Source organism: Lipophrys pholis, assembly GCF_963383615.2.
Source record: "Lipophrys pholis genome assembly, chromosome: 15".
Lineage (NCBI taxonomy): Eukaryota > Metazoa > Chordata > Actinopteri > Blenniiformes > Blenniidae > Lipophrys > Lipophrys pholis.
In genome coordinates, this window is record NC_137642.1 from 27,687,715 (window position 1) to 27,702,913 (window position 15,199).

At 51.6% G+C, this 15,199-nt stretch overlaps 3 protein-coding genes across 6 annotated transcripts; 1 reads left to right on the top strand and 2 right to left on the bottom strand.

Annotated features, from left to right (window-relative positions):
- Positions 1 to 296: 296 nt before the first annotated feature.
- On the bottom strand, positions 297 to 7,144 carry LOC308121061 (glutamate dehydrogenase, mitochondrial-like). The gene is made up of 13 exons (XM_080482110.1): positions 6,390 to 7,144; positions 4,028 to 4,108; positions 3,852 to 3,907; positions 3,208 to 3,271; positions 2,999 to 3,093; positions 2,698 to 2,877; positions 2,482 to 2,619; positions 2,254 to 2,391; positions 2,078 to 2,158; positions 1,673 to 1,796; positions 1,490 to 1,581; positions 1,310 to 1,372; positions 297 to 1,159 (listed from the first exon to the last, which is right to left on the bottom strand). The coding sequence occupies exons 1-13, from the start codon at positions 6,781 to 6,783 to the stop codon at positions 1,040 to 1,042; spliced, it is 1,626 nt and encodes a 541-aa protein (XP_080338236.1). The 5' UTR covers positions 6,784 to 7,144; the 3' UTR covers positions 297 to 1,039.
- On the top strand, positions 6,898 to 11,763 carry shld2 (shieldin complex subunit 2). Of its 4 annotated transcripts, none has more exons than XM_080482106.1 (11): positions 6,898 to 7,171; positions 7,749 to 7,918; positions 8,085 to 8,884; positions 8,993 to 9,143; positions 9,445 to 9,552; positions 9,627 to 9,818; positions 10,257 to 10,403; positions 10,519 to 10,728; positions 10,805 to 11,048; positions 11,137 to 11,252; positions 11,454 to 11,763. In XM_080482106.1, the coding sequence occupies exons 2-11, from the start codon at positions 7,750 to 7,752 to the stop codon at positions 11,633 to 11,635; spliced, it is 2,319 nt and encodes a 772-aa protein (XP_080338232.1). In that variant the 5' UTR covers positions 6,898 to 7,171; position 7,749; the 3' UTR covers positions 11,636 to 11,763. The 4 variants fall into 4 exon arrangements, with proteins under 4 accessions (XP_080338232.1, XP_080338234.1, XP_080338235.1 ...); XM_080482108.1 differs by having other exon boundaries at positions 7,075 to 7,171; positions 10,519 to 10,725; XM_080482109.1 differs by having other exon boundaries at positions 7,075 to 7,171; positions 8,172 to 8,884.
- A 301-nt stretch (positions 11,764 to 12,064) lies between these two features.
- On the bottom strand, positions 12,065 to 13,748 carry LOC308121012 (uncharacterized protein). The gene is made up of 3 exons (XM_080482029.1): positions 13,651 to 13,748; positions 12,833 to 13,228; positions 12,065 to 12,463 (listed from the first exon to the last, which is right to left on the bottom strand). The coding sequence occupies exons 1-3, from the start codon at positions 13,685 to 13,687 to the stop codon at positions 12,414 to 12,416; spliced, it is 483 nt and encodes a 160-aa protein (XP_080338155.1). The 5' UTR covers positions 13,688 to 13,748; the 3' UTR covers positions 12,065 to 12,413.
- Between the last annotated feature and the right edge of the window lie 1,451 nt (positions 13,749 to 15,199).

Below are 15,199 nucleotides of genomic sequence, written 5' to 3' on the forward strand. Positions count from 1 at the left end.
TTATCTTATTTCCTTATTTTTTTTCTACATGTTCAGAAATAAATGAAAATGAATTTAAATAAAATCTGAAAGTATGAAGAGATTTGTCACGGCATGGATGAAAATAAAAATAAATCCATAGTGAGGAACACTTCTAACATCAGTGAACAGCTCAGTGGAACATTAATGTGTGTGTGTAGCGCCTCCTGCAGGCCACTCGGGAAACTCATTCTGGAGTGAACGTGTTTTGTTTTCTGAATCTATTTGTTCTTTTTCCTTCTGGTTTGCATCATTGAAACAACATGGCGTCACCTCGGTCATGTTCTCAGATCTTTTATTTCTTGGTTACAAAAAGCACAAAGTACAAAGAGGTTGAGAGCAGACGGACGTCTCACTCCCCCCCACACACACACCAGCGGGGGGCGCCGCAGCTCTGTTTGCATAGTTTTTATTTTCCAGCATCAAAATAGAAAAAAAAAGACCCGACCCAAGAGCTGGAAGCTGATTGGCTGCCGACAGTCCTGAGAAACTTTGGTACATCCTAGTCATGTGCAAAGAGAAAGTGCAGAGGGCGGCGTTTCCATGGAAACGTAAAGCTGCGGTAAGACCACGTGAAGCAGAAGGTCATCAGGCACGACGGACACGTCAGAGGACAAGAGCACGAGGACGTCTCTTTATTCCCTTTACAAAAATAAATCAACTTCTGTTGCTGGTTTTTTCGCACCATTTTCCTCTTGAACCCTGAAGACAGACTCCGCCCCCCCCCCCCCCCCCCTCCCCCCACAGGGCGAGAGCGTCCTTCTACTTTTGTCCACTTGGTGTAAAAACAAACTTCATTTTTTGTTGCTTTCTTACATTCAACTCTTTTTCCTCAGACGAGGGCGAAGCAGCGACGCCATGAACCCAGAAGAAGCAACCGAGACGTAAACAGTCGGCTTCCTTTTTTTTTTTTTTTTTAAACGTAAACACCTGGTGACGATGAAGACGTGGCGCCGCCGGCCACGGCAGGAAGTAACAGGAAGATGAGACTGTGGCGGCGGCGGAGGCGGCGGCGGCGGCTCTACGTGAAGATGAGGCCGGCCTCGTTGTAAACCTTGAAGACCTTCTCGATGGCGTTGACGTACGCCGCCGTGCGCAGGTCCAGACCCAGCTGGTACTGGTTGGCTGTTCGCATGATTTGCTGCAGGAGAGGAGGAACGTTCAGTGTGTATGTATGTATGTATGTATGTGTGTGTGTATGTGTATGTATGTATGTATGTATGTGTGTGTGTATGTATGTATGTATGTATGTGTGTATGTATGTATGTATGTATGTATGTGTGTGTGTTACCCTGGCAGAGCGCTCCATGGTGTAGGCCAGGCCGGAGTGAACAATGTCTTTCTCAGACGCTCCCTGAAACAAACACAAAAGGACGAGTCGTCAAACACCACCGCTACGCGAGTTTCCGGAAGTATCCAAGTATTCCAGAACAGAAACTACAAAGTACTTAGAGTAATGCAGAGTACTCACAGAGATTCGGGCCTGGAACTCGGAGGTGGGGACGACAGGAATGGCTCCGCCATGTTTCCCGAACTTACTCTCCAAACTCTCCTGAACCGACACTGAAACACCGCGGCAGTACTCAGTAACTAGTAACCACACCCTCACTACAGGGTCAAGTACTCACTCAGACAGTAACTAGAAAGTACTCACTCAGCAGGTGGTAGTTGGAGTCGCGCTCGTACTTGAAGGTGAGTCGACCGTAGCTCACATGGTTCAGGTTCTTCAGCCACTCGAAGTAGGAGACGGTGACTCCGCCGGCGTTCAGGTACAAGTCCTGAGGAGGAGGAGGGGGAGGTCAACACCACCACCAGGAGGAGGAGGTCACCCCAACCACCAGGAGGAGGAGGTCACCACCACCAAGAGGAGGAGGAGGTCAACACCACCAAGAGGAGGAGGAGGTCACCCCAACCACCAGGAGGAGGAGGGGGAGGTCAACACCACCACCAGGAGGAGGAGGTCAACCCAACCACCAGGAGGAGGAGGTCACCCCAACCACCAGGAGAAGGAGGTCACCACCACCAGGAGGAGGCTCGTGGACTTCAGGGGCTCACTGACCGGGATCACCATGATGTTCCTGTCCAGGAAGATGCGGTCGGCCTCTGGAGTCGTTGGTCCGTTTGCTCCTTCTGCAATGATCTGAGGAGAGAGACGGAGGCTCAGCGGGGAGTCGCCAGTCAGGAACCAGTACGGGTTCAGGTCCAGGGTTTAGGTTCAGGGTTCAGGGTTCATACTTTGGCCTTCACTTTGTGTGCGTTGCTTTTGGTCAGCTGCATCTCCCCGGCGGCTGGGATCAGGATGTCACACTCCGCCTCCAAGATACTTCCTTCGTACGGCGACGCACCGGGGAAACCTAGGATGGTCCCGTTGGCCTGGAGACGCAAAACAACCAGAGACCATCCCCGTTAGCTAACCAGCTCCGTTAGCTAACCAACTCCGTTAGCTAACCAGCTTGCACTAACCAGTTTAAACTCCTCCAGCTCTTTGGGGTCGATGCCGTTGGCGTTCCAGATGTTTCCGTCCAGTTCTCCCACTCCGACACACTTGGCTCCAAAACGATGGAGGTAGCGCATCGTGTGGAGACCCACGTTACCGAATCCCTGAGACAAAGGGGACAGACCAGTTAGAGGAGGAGGGGGGGCCAGGGTGGCCAGCAGGACCAGGAGGATCAGGAGGACCTGGATCACGAAGGTCTTGTCCTGGAACCCGGGATTCAAGCCCAGTTGGCTCATGAATGCCGCCTCGTTGATGAAGTTCTCGATGCCGTGGAAGACTCCGCGGCCGGTGGCCGAGATGCGCCCGTGGATTCCTCCCTGACTGATGGGCTTCCCGGTGACACAGGCGGAGGCGTTCATGTCCTGAGGAGAGGCAGGGGTCAGGGGTAGAGGACAGAGGTCAGGGGTCAGGGGTAGAGGTCAAGGGTCATGGGTAGAGGTCAGAGGTCAGGGGTCAGAGGTCAGCGCTGCTCCAAACACTCACGTAGTGACCCATGGTGGTGGAGAAGGTGTCAGCGATCCAGGACATCTCCCTCTCACCGGTACTCATGTCGGGAGCAGGAACGTCGATCCCAGGGCCTGAGGGGTCGACACCACACTAACTAACTCACTAACTAACTAATAACTGCTGAGAATGACTGAAACTCATGAACCTTCAAAATGTGAAACTTTCAAACAAACGGATTCACTGACCGATGAATCCTTTCTTTGACAACTCGATGGTCAACCTGCGAGTGATCTTCTCCAACTCCCCATCCTGGAAACACAGAGGAGGAGTCAGAGGAGAGGAGGAGTCAGAACAGAGAGGAGGAGGAGTCAGAGGAGAGGAGGAGTCAGAACAGAGAGGAGGAGGAGTCAGAACAGAGAGGAGGAGGAGTCAGAACAGAGAGGAGGAGTCCGAACAGAGAGGAGGAGTCCGGAAAGAGGAGGAGTCAGAGGAGAGAGGAGGAGTCAGAACAGAGAGGAGGAGTCAGAAGAGAGAGGAGGAGTCCGAAGAGAGAGGAGGAGTCCGAACAGAGAGGAGGAGTCCGAACAGAGAGGAGGAGTCCGAACAGAGAGGAGGAGTCAGAGGAGAGAGGAGGAGTCCGAACAGAGAGGAGGAGTCCGAACAGAGAGGAGGAGTCCGAACAGAGAGGAGGAGTCAGAACAGAGAGGAGGAGTCAGAACAGAGAGGAGGAGTCAGAACAGAGAGGAGGAGTCAGAACAGAGAGGAGGAGACCGAACCGAGACGAGGAGTCAGAGGAGAGAGGAGGAGTCCGAACAGAGAGGAGGAGTCAGAGGAGAGAGGAGGAGTCAGAGGAGGAGTCTTGAACCATGAAGGAGCTGAAGACACTTACTGAGTATTTCTTTGGGTTGATCTTCACCCCAGCTTTAGCTCCACCAAACGGAACGTCTGAAACACAGACACAGACACAGACACGTTACATCCAGACACTAATAGTATAAACATGTACTCTCAGTCTGGTTCTGGTCCAGACCCATAGTGTGGGTCCTGGTTCCGGTCCAGACTCACCCACTACGGCACACTTGTACGTCATGAGTGAAGCCAGAGCCTTGACCTCGTCCAGACAAACGTCAGTGCTGTAACGGATTCCTGAAAGACAGAGAACAGTGTTTAGGCCCCGCCCCCTCCATTGACTGACACTGCTGTTACCAGGACAGCCAGAGCTAACCAGCTAACCAGCTAACACTAGCCAGGTAATGCTAACACTAGCCAGAGGGGGGAAGGTGACGTTAACGTTAGCACAATGTAGAACTAGTCACATACAGACAGGATGATGGAGAACTACAGTAACTAGTAACATAGTTCTCTCTGTGCATGTGTGTGTGTGTGTGTGGTCCTCTATGGACACAAAAACATATGACGACATCCCACATTAACTAGAGAGAGAGAGAGAGAGACAGACAGAGAGAGAGAGAGAGAGAGAGACAGACAGAGAGAGCGAGAGAGAGAGAGAGAGAAAGAGCGAGACGGAGAGAGAGAGAGAGAGCGAGAGAGCGAGAGAGAGAGAGAGAGAGAGAGAGAGTTAGTCAGTACGCAGGTTGACGTTGCAGCGACTCAGTGTGTGTAGGAGTAAAGCAGCATTCCTCCAGAGGGAGGAGTCCTCATTACATCAAACAGTACTGCAGTAAACAAGTACAGCCAGACGGAGTCTGTCTAGGATAAATGTAAGAATGAAAAATTATCTCAGATCAGGAAAATTTTATTTGAACATTTGATTGACTGCCCGGTTACTTTCTAACTGAATTCTAGTATAAGCTGTTTACTGCTGAAGTATTTTGCTTTTATTGTTGTGATTTTTTGTTGTCAGATGTTTCACATCTGATTTGACAGTTTGTGAAGTTAATACATTTTATATTACCATAAACCTCTCTTATGCTTCATAGTTTTGCAAATAAACAATAACTTTTAGAGTAGTTAGGTATTTTCATCAAACTTTACTTCAGTCAAGTAAAAACTGCATGATTACTGGACCAGTGTCCGGCAAAAGATTTGGGCATTTCGCGATCCCTGCAACTACCACCGACATCATCTCCAACTACCACCGCCATCATCTCCAACTACCACCGCCATCATCTCCAACTACCACCGACATCAGAGATGATATTACATTAGACATTAGAGATGATATCATCTGACATCATCTCTAACTAGCACTCACATCATCTAACTACCACTGACATCTCCAACTACCACTGACATCATCTCTAACGACCACTCACATAATCTCTAACTACCACCGACATCATCTCTAACGACCACTGACATCATCTCGAACTACCACTGACATCACATCTAACTACTACTGACATCATCTCCAACTACCACCGACATCATCTCCAACTACCACCGACATAATTTCTAACTACCACTCACATAATCTCCAACTACCACTAACTTCATCTCCAACTACCACTAACTTCATCTCCAACTACCACCGACATCATCTCCAACTACCACCGACATCATCTCCAACTACCACCGACATCATCTCCAACTACCACCGACATCATCTCTAACTTCCAGTGACATCCTCTCCAACTACCACCGACATAATTTCTAACTACCACTCACATAATCTCCAACTACCACTCACATCATCTCCAACTACCACTAACTTCATCTCCAACTACCACTAACTTCATCTCCAACTACCACCAACATCATCTCCGACTACCACCGACATCATCTCCAACTACCACTCACATCATCTCCAACTACCACTAATTTCATCTCCAACTACCACCGACATCATCTCCAACTACCACTGACATAATCTCCAACTACCACTGACATAATCTCTAACTTCCACTAACTTCATCTCCAACTACCACTGACATCCTCTCTAACTACCACTCACATCATCTTTAGCTACCACTGACATCATTTCTAACTACCACTGACATCATCTCTAACTACCACCTGAACCTTAACCAGTTCTACGAGGGTCAGTGTCACATGTTAACCAGCTTAACTCAGGAAAGTGAACCTGCCACATATTAACCAAGTCAACATGGGTGAGTTAAACTGACAAATACAGCTGTAATTTCTTGGGTAGTTACTGCATTAACCAGGTAGTTACTGAAGTGACTGGGGTAGTTACTGGATCAAACAGGTAGTTACTGGAGTAACCTGGTACCAGATGTTTCTGATTTGTGGAAACTATGATTTGACTCAAAAACAAACAAACAGAATCCGCACTTTGTATCCTGACCTTGGACCGCAGAGGCAGGATGTGTGTTCCAGTTCTAACCTCCCCTGCGTTTGTTCTGGGTTCTATGGCACCGACATTCTCTTGCAGGGGGGGGGGGGGGGAGCCGCTGCGGGGTGTGGGTCCACTGGTTCTGGGTTCTCTGGTTTTTGTGGTACTCACCGCCCTTGCAGGGGGTCCGGTGCTGGCTGTGCTGCGCCCGGTACGCCTCGATCACCTCCCACTCGCCGCTGTCCCTCTTGATGGGGAAGTTGAGGCTCAGGACGTGGTTACACGGTTTGATGATTCGCAGAATTCCGCGGACGCGGCTCCGCCTCTGCTCCGGAGTCTCCCGGGTCTTCTGCTCATCCACCAGCTTGTCCTCCACGATGGCGGCGCCGCGGTCGAAGAATCCCTCCACCATGTTGAAGAAGTTGGGGTCGTCGTCCCGGTCCACGGCCTGGCTGTAGCCGCGGCCCCGCAGGGAAGCCGCCGCTGCGGGCAGCGCGGAGTCCGCGGCGGAGGCAAGGGCGCCGCCCGCCCCCCTGCCGAGGCGCTCTCCCAGGTATCGGTACATGGCTTGGGGCGGTGAGTGAGAGCGAGCCGGGCTGCGGTGGAGGCTTGTCGGGGGAAGACGAGGAAATGCTGCGGGGGCTCCGCTCCACTCGGGCGGCTCCGCCTCCCACCTCCCGCCCCGAACCGCGCCCGTCGAGCGACAAACCGCACCCGCGGCGCCGCCTCGTTAGCTTAGGCGCGCTACGCATCCGTATGAACGGGTGGAAAACGAGTCAGAAACGCGTTTAAAGGCGTCCAAAGCTCACAGACTCACACCGGGCGCACACATGCGTCTCATTGGGAGGAAAACATCCCGTAAACCGACGTTTAAACTAACTTTCTTACAAGTTTGCAGCCTGTGCCGCTAACGTCAAGTTAGCTCCACTGGAGGTACACATCCGGTTTGAACGGTAAAGACAAGCTCTCCTTAAAAATAAAGGAAGAAACAGTTTTCATTGTTAGGAAGGTTTATACATAATTATGACGTTTATAAAAAGTATCATATATTGTTATATTGGAGTTTAGTACAGGTATAAACACTGTAGAGGTCGGGCTTTCTCAGTTTCTGCCCCCAGCTCTTATTTTACTGTCGGTTTTTACTGGAAAGCACTTTGGTCACCTTTAGTGTTGTAAGGGGCTTTACAAACAAATGATTGATTGTGTAGGGGCCTTTTTCCTTTTTGGCTCTAGTCTTTCCTCCGAGGTTGTGTCTTGTTACCTCTGATATGTCCCCCCACCGGGGTCACACCACCCTACGTGAATCAGTTTTCTATGTGTGTGTGTGTCGGCTGTTTACGCATTGGAAACAAACATGGCTGAGAACTCTCATTCTGATCGAACACGAGTAACCTCAGTAACTTTCATGCACTCAGCATTTAGCACTTAGCATTGAACTATGGACAGAATTTTACTGTGAAGACAAACTGACCGTTCTTCACTTTGTGGTGCTTTTATTGTGAAAATCTTGGGTGTGTTTCACTTCCTCAGCATGTGTGCCCAGCGGAGGATCCACGTCTTCCTGGGGGCCCCGCCTCCCCCCTCCAGCCCCTCCTCTGGCCTCCCCTCTGGCCCCACCTCCGAGCCCGAATCTGGGCCCACAGCCACATGGAGACACTTGCAACTCATCTGGAGGGATGGGCGACTCACACCTGCAGCAGGTGAGGCATTCAGGCACCCCCCCCAACCCCAACCCCAACCCCACCCCAAACTCAATGAAAGACTGAACTGGTGACGTAGTTCCAGAGGAATTTCCTGTGGTCCTCTGGTCTCTCTTGAACTCTGAAAATGAAAACTCAAAGCCAAATAACTTCCCTACATTTTCAGGCCTGTCGGGGCTTCAGGCCTTCAGAGAGGCCGAGAGAACAGAAGTAGAGGGCACCCATCAAAACCAAGATCTTCTCCCAAACCCAGGAGCTGATCCAGAACCGGGACCTGAAGCAGGGCAGGATGGACCGGACATGTCTGACACTGAAGAGGAGGCTCAGTGCTCCACTTCACTGCACCACTACCTGGACAGCTGTTTCCCCACAGCCCATCCTGCACCTGCACCAGGACCAGGACAAACACCTGGATCTGGACCTCAGGCCGAGGACCAGCCACCTTCAGTGGTGGCTCCGCCCTCCACTCACAGTCACTACCTCACCACCTGGACTCTGAGTCAGGTCCTCATCCTGAGAGGCCGCCATGGTGACCAATCAGCGTCCAGCCCTGAGAAAACCCCGCCCAAAGGTCCCCTCTGGCCTCCGTCCGTCTCATCGGGGACGCCGGAGCTCTTCAGTCAGTCCTCCCCGTCACTGGGACCCTCTGCCGAGCTCTTCAGCGAGTCCTGCTCCTCCCCGTGGGTGGAGGAAGGAGGCGTCGTCCTCCAAGTCACCACAGAGGGCGTCCTCTGCTCGCAGGAATCCAAGACCGTCCAGGAGTCCCCCACCAAGTCCCCCACCAGATCCCCCAGCAGCAAGAAGTCTCGACTCTCTGAGGAGTCCAGGATTGGCGCTCCTGGAGGCCCCGCCTCCTCGGCCCGGATCCACAGTATTCTCACTCTCCTGCCCCGGTGCAACAGACTGGGGGAGCGGTACTCCGTCCTGGTGGCGGTGGTTCATCCCTGTCACCTGAAGGAGGTCAAGGTGAGTCTAGATGACTCGGTTCTTTGTTTCTTCCAAAATGAGATAAATCTGACCGCGGAGAGGCTGACAGGCGAGCTCGCTGCTGTCTGATTGGCTGCTGAGCTGCAGGTGAAGTCCGGGCCGTCGGCGGGGACCTTTGTTCCTCTGGCGTCCATCGTGGTGGTGGACCAATCAGGCGTGGACCGGAAGGTAGTGCTGTGGCGCCGGGCGGCGTTCTGGGCAGTGACCGTGAGTCCTGGAGATGTTGTGTTCATCACAGGTACGAAACATCGCAAACAAGACAACGCTTCTGCAGAGAGGCTGGACCGGGTCGGTCTGGATCGGGTCGGTCCAGATCAGTTCGGTTAATTTGGTGACATTTGGAACAACAATGCTTCACTGTGTGATTGTGATGTTTTTGTGTCTTTGTTGCTGCGACTGTTATTATTGTCGTCACTTTAATACCATAATTGTCGTTATTGTCATTGTTGTTTTTATCCTTGTTATTGTTGTTTTTATCCTTGTTGTTGTTTTTAACCTTGTTGTTGTTGTTTTTAACCTTGTTGTTGTCGTTGTTGTAGGGCTGCAGGTGACCGAGGACCGGTGGAGAGGAGAGACATTGCTCCAGTCGACCTTCAGCAGCAAACTGCTCAACCTGGGTCATGTCGCAAGCTCCGCCTCCCGGCCAGGTGACCCGCACAACTCGGACCAATCAGCAGCCAGCCGTGCTCAGGTGTGTTTACCTGTAACCCTTCTCTCTCAGTGACTCAGGTGGACTCTCGCTCGCTCTCGTCGCTATGTGACTTTGTCAGAGAGCGGCGCCCCCTGCTGGCCTCCCTGGTCCCGCCCCCTCCCCAGGACCCGGCGCGCCTACCCTACGCCCCCCTGAGGTCACTGCGGGTCAACACGCTGGTCCACGCTCTGCTGCGAGTCACACACACACACCTCTGCTCGGGTGAGTCCGGGACATGCCCACGGGGGGGAGGGGGTGGTGGGGGGGGGGCGGGGTCTGCACCTGTACAGTCAGCAAAGTTTCTAGGTTTCATCAGGTGAGCAGAGTCAGTGACGGAGGAAGTGAGTCAGTGACGGAGGAAGTGAGTCAGTGACGGAGGAAGTGAGTCTGTGACGGAGAAAGTGAGTCAGTGACGGAGGAAGTCAGTCGATCAGTTTACTGGGGTTCAGTTCAGTGAACCGGTTCAGTTGATTTGATCTGGATTATAGTTCGAGTTTAGCAGAATTTAGTTTAGTTGAACTTTAGTTTAGGTTGGTGTTGTTGTTAACCAGGAAGTGTGTGTGTGTGTGTGTGTGTGTGTGTGTGTGTGTGTGTGTGTGTGTGTGTGTGTGTGTGTGTGTGTGTGTGTGTGTGTGTGTGTGTGTGTGTGTGTGTGTCCAGAGTGGCGTGGTGAGGTGGAGTCCTACAGCCGCTCGGCTCTGAGGATGAACGTGGTTGTTACAGTGGAGCAGGCAGATGGTCAGCAGGGGGCGCTGCTGCTGTGGGGGGCTGCAGTGGACTGGGTGCCTCGGTTCAACAGAGACAGAAGTACGGACACACACACACACACACACACTCTGTAGACCATGTGTGACCTGTGTACACAACAGCAGTGTTACGTCTATTTTGGATCTGACCTCTGTTTGACCTCCGTCTTCTCCAGACACCGTGTGGGACTTCCACCTGCTCCTGGTGAGAGACTCCGTGACCTCTGACCTCCCGGAGCTGCACTCTACCCCCTGGAGCTGGGTCAGAGCCGTGGAGCCCTCGGAGCGCCGGGCACAGGACTTCCTGCGGCCGCGACGTCGCCCGTCCGAGCCAGAGGGCGCCTTGGAGCTGGACCTGGACACACTGCTGTCCCAGAAGTACAGTGGTGGGGTTCCTCAGGACCCGCCTGTCTCTGACCTCTGACCTCTGAGAACCTGACCTGAGAACTCTTCTCTCTCCAGGTGAGGTGGAGCTCCACCTGCAGGTCCTCGCCTTCCACTTCCAGGACGCTCCGTCTTCCCACAATGCACCTCAGCTGGTGATGGACAGCTTCACGGCGCCGGACGCCATCGTGGCGGTGCTGAGCGGCGACATCACATACACGGGCTGCGGCCGCTGCGCCGCCGAGCTCGACACCGACGCCAATGGCATCTATTGCCCCTGCTACCCCTGTCTGCCCCACACCGCCGTGCGGCGCTACTACAGGTGCACATCTGTGTGTGTGTGTGTGTGTGTGTGTGTGTGCACATTAAAAATTGTTGTTTCACTCGGTGTGTGTGTGTGTGTGTTTTAGACCTGCCGTGTTGACAGTGAGGGGGCGGAGCCTCTCTCAGGTGAGTCTTCATGTTCCCCCTGAGCCGCTACAGATGATCCTCTCGGCTCCTCCTGATAAACTACACAGAACTACAGGTAATCTTAAAGAATTACTAACATACTCTGCATGTAGTCCTTCCTGATGACACCAGGTGGCGCTCAGCCCCTCTTGCTCCTGATGACCAGTTGTTGTGAGGTTTTGTCATCTTGATGGTGTAAAAACCTCACCAGTGGGCAGTGCCTCTCGAAGTGTCCAGCAGGAGGCGCCGCAGGTTGAACAGGTTCTCTGTGTCTCAGCTCCGGGTTCCAGCCTGATGAACATCCAGCTGGCGGCCGATCGGCTCGGTTCCCTCCTCTCCCTCCCCCGGAGGACCTTCGCCGTCAGAGCGCAGAGCCACTTCCTGTTGGACGAGAACAAAGCCGCCGTCCATCAGGAGTTCACACTGCTGCACCTGCAGCTGCCAGAGGGGGCGCTGTGACCTGGTCAGGAGTGACGTATTGATAGACAAATGCACGATTTCCAGCTGATGTGTGTGTGCTGATAACACACACACACTGTCCTCATGTAAACAACAGATGTACAAAAATATAAATGTTTTAAAAAGTGTGCATTTCCTCCTGTGTGTGTGTGTGTGTGTGTGTGTGTGTGTGTGTGTGTGTGTGTGTGTGTGTGTGTGTGTGTGTGTGTGTGTGTGTGTGTGTGTGTGTGTGTGTGTGTGTGTGTGTGTGTGTGTGTGTGTGTGTGTGTGTGTGTGTGTGTGTGTGTGTGTGTGTGTGTGTGTGTGTGTGTGTGTGTGTGTGTGTGTGTGTTGGGGTTCCGTGACGAGCCCAGACCACCTGAAGAACATCATTCTGGACTTAACGAGACACAAGTTAGGAGAACATCCGTTAAAGATCACACATTCCAGAACACTTCAATTCTTTATTATTTTCACAACATGTTACGGCTTCATGTCATCAGTTTAAAAAAAAGAAATAACCTGGCGATTCAAAGAAAACTTCAAAAGAAACCTGTAACGGTCCAACGAGAACAATTTACTGATAAATAATGGAACCGAGCTGAAACTCAGGAGTCGGGCGGTGGTTAGCTTAGCACGCTCTGAGGTCGGGGGGGGGGGGGGGGGGGGGGGGGCGCGATTCTTCGTTTGAGGTCGACTGTGTGACCTTGAGGCCACGCCTCCCCTGGAGCAGACGACGTTGGCGGGAAACCGCGAGCAGGAAACGAAGAATAAAGTGTCGATGTTTGAAAAAAAAAACTCATTTTCTGGACGTTTCTTCAGCAACGTCCATCAAGTCGCTCATCAGATCTGCAGAGGAAAACATTTTGATTAAAGTTTGTCCTTCATGTTTAATCCAAAGAGCTGGAACATTTATCATCATCACACACTGTGTGTGTGTGTGTGTGTGTGTGTGTGTGTGTGTGTGTGTGTGTGTGTGTGTGTTCACGCTGATGATGGAATCACTTGCTCATGCTACTTATAGTGACACGGTTCATGTTGCTGTCACACAGAGTTAGCGGCGGGTTAACGGTGACCGCTGAGTTAGCAGCGGGTTAACGGTGACCGCTGAGTTAGCGGCGGGTTAACGGCGAGCTCGGAGACAGACGATGAGAGGACACCAAGTTCTCGTTTCTCCACGAGGAGGTCAGCTGGAAGGAAACTGCTCCTCACACGTACCTCCATCATTCAGAGAGAGCTGCTGTCCTCCTCCTCCTCCTCCTCCTCCTCCTCCCATGTACTGGCCACCTCCTCCTCCTCCTCCTGCACCTCCTGGTTCGTGCCACATCCCCTGGAACCCGCTGGACTTCTCCTTCCCATCATCATCGTCATCGTCGTCTTTATTGAAGATTCTGGAGAAGAAGCCTTTGTCGTCGTCATCATCGTCCTTTTGACCTCCTCCAAAGGAGAAACCTCCTCCTCCCTTCTTCTTCTTCCTCTTCTCCTCCTCCTCCTCCTCATCATCCTTGTTAAACAGTTTGGAGAAGAAGCCTCCTTTGTCATCGTCTTTATCTTTGTCCTTGTCTTTGTCTTCAACACCCAGAGCTCCCTTCACTGCGTCCTCCACCATGTCTCCTGCAAAACACACACACTTTGCATTTATGCTTATATCTGCAATGATTTCATGTAAACGAGTACACACACACACACACACACACACACACACACACACACACACACACACACACACACACACACACACACACACACACACACACACACACACACACACACACCCCTAGGAGGGTGGAGGTGAAACAGGAGTAGGAGGTGAGGGAGAAGGTGAGACAGGAGGAGGAGGTGAGGGTGGAGGTGAGACATGAGGGAGGAGGTGAGGGTGGAGGTGAGACATGAGGAGGAGGTGAGGGAGGAGGTGAGGGTGGAGGTGAGACAGGAGGAGGAGGTGAGGGAGGAGGTGAGGGTGGAGGTGAGACAGGGGGAGGAGGTGAGGTAGGAGCATGGGAGGAGCAGCAGAGCCTCCTGGATTATTTACTCACCTATTTTGCTCCCGATCATCCCGGCGATGTGATCCATGTTTGCGGCTCCAGCAGCTCCTCACCTGTTCACCCGCCGTCTCACTCTCAGGTGAGTTTCAGACTCAGGTGTGTCCGTGTTAACCGGACTGACCGGCTGTGCAAGGCAGTGACGTCAGCGGGCCCCGCCCCGCCCCGCCTGGCTTTATTTATACGCTCGCTTGATAGATTTTAAACCTTTTGGCCAAATACCATATTCACTGCTGCAAACAGAGGGGGGATGCACCTTCTTTCCCTGGTTTTATGAACGAATTTAAAATGTATTAAACCTCCCTAATAACTTTGAAAGACTGGAAAACTGCACGGATCACCAGCCACCAAATGCCGACACTGTCGTTATTTTAACGTCTTCGCTCCTTGTCTGAAGAATTGTTTTTGTCTTTAATTTCATTTTATATATACGTCTATATGGATGGTATTGCTGTTGTGTGTACCTCTGACGCCCCCTAGCGTTTGGTTTGGTTTCTGTATAGTCTTCGTCGAGAGACTGTATTATTTTGTATTCAATAATAATAATAAAAAATGAAATACAAAAAAAGATGCACTTTAAACTTTATTCAAAGAACCATTTTATACACTTTATTCATACAGATTTTTTTTATGTCAGATTTTGTCACTTTATTTCCACGGGCCTCAGGCATTCCTACAAAACACAGCTGCTCACCAGGGGCCTGAACTACACACTCGATCTTCTCTTATCTAGGTAACTTCAGGATTAACTCTGGTTTTCCGTACTACTGGTTCACTTCTTCCCAGGATAAATCACCACGGTAACAGACTCTGAAAGTCTAACCTGCTCCGGAGCAGGATACCTTCTGGATAAGACGCAGTGCGTGTAAAGCTCCGCCTCCTGACCGATCACATCTTATGGAAAATAAAAGATGGCGATTGGTGCACGGGTTCAGCACTGAGCTGCAGCGGAGAGGAGAGGAGGAATTCATTTAGAACAATCTTTTTGACATAATAAAATAAATCCTGGTCACTGAGCTTTGAAGGATGTTCTTGTTCTGGTTCTTGTTCTTGTTCTGGTTCTTGTCCTGAGAATAATGAGCTTAATTATAAAGCTCACACTGACAGAACTGCAGAAACATGAATTAATGGAACGCAGAACTACTCCTGTCGTCACGTGCGTCGGGACAAGTCAACCCAGGAAACAGAGAGAGATCCTGGTGGGTTCATCACGGTTCCTAACAGGCCTCGGGTCTCCCAGATCGTCACTTACAGTCACTTTGGCTGCGTCGGTTGGAACATGGAGGGATTTGTGAGGACCTGCCATCATGTCTGGGTCGTCTGGTCTCACAGGTTAATAACTGAGACACCGTTTGAGAAATGTTTCATGTTCACAACGACTGATGAGCGGCGTCGCTGTGTGAGGAAGAGAAGAACGACTTCCTGTAACTGGAGACGTGACTCACAGTGAAAGTATGAATCCAGGTCAGAGCGTGTGGAGGAGAAGCAGGAGAAGCAGGAGAAGCAGGAGAAGCAGGAGAAGCAGGAGAAGCAGCGCCTCCTG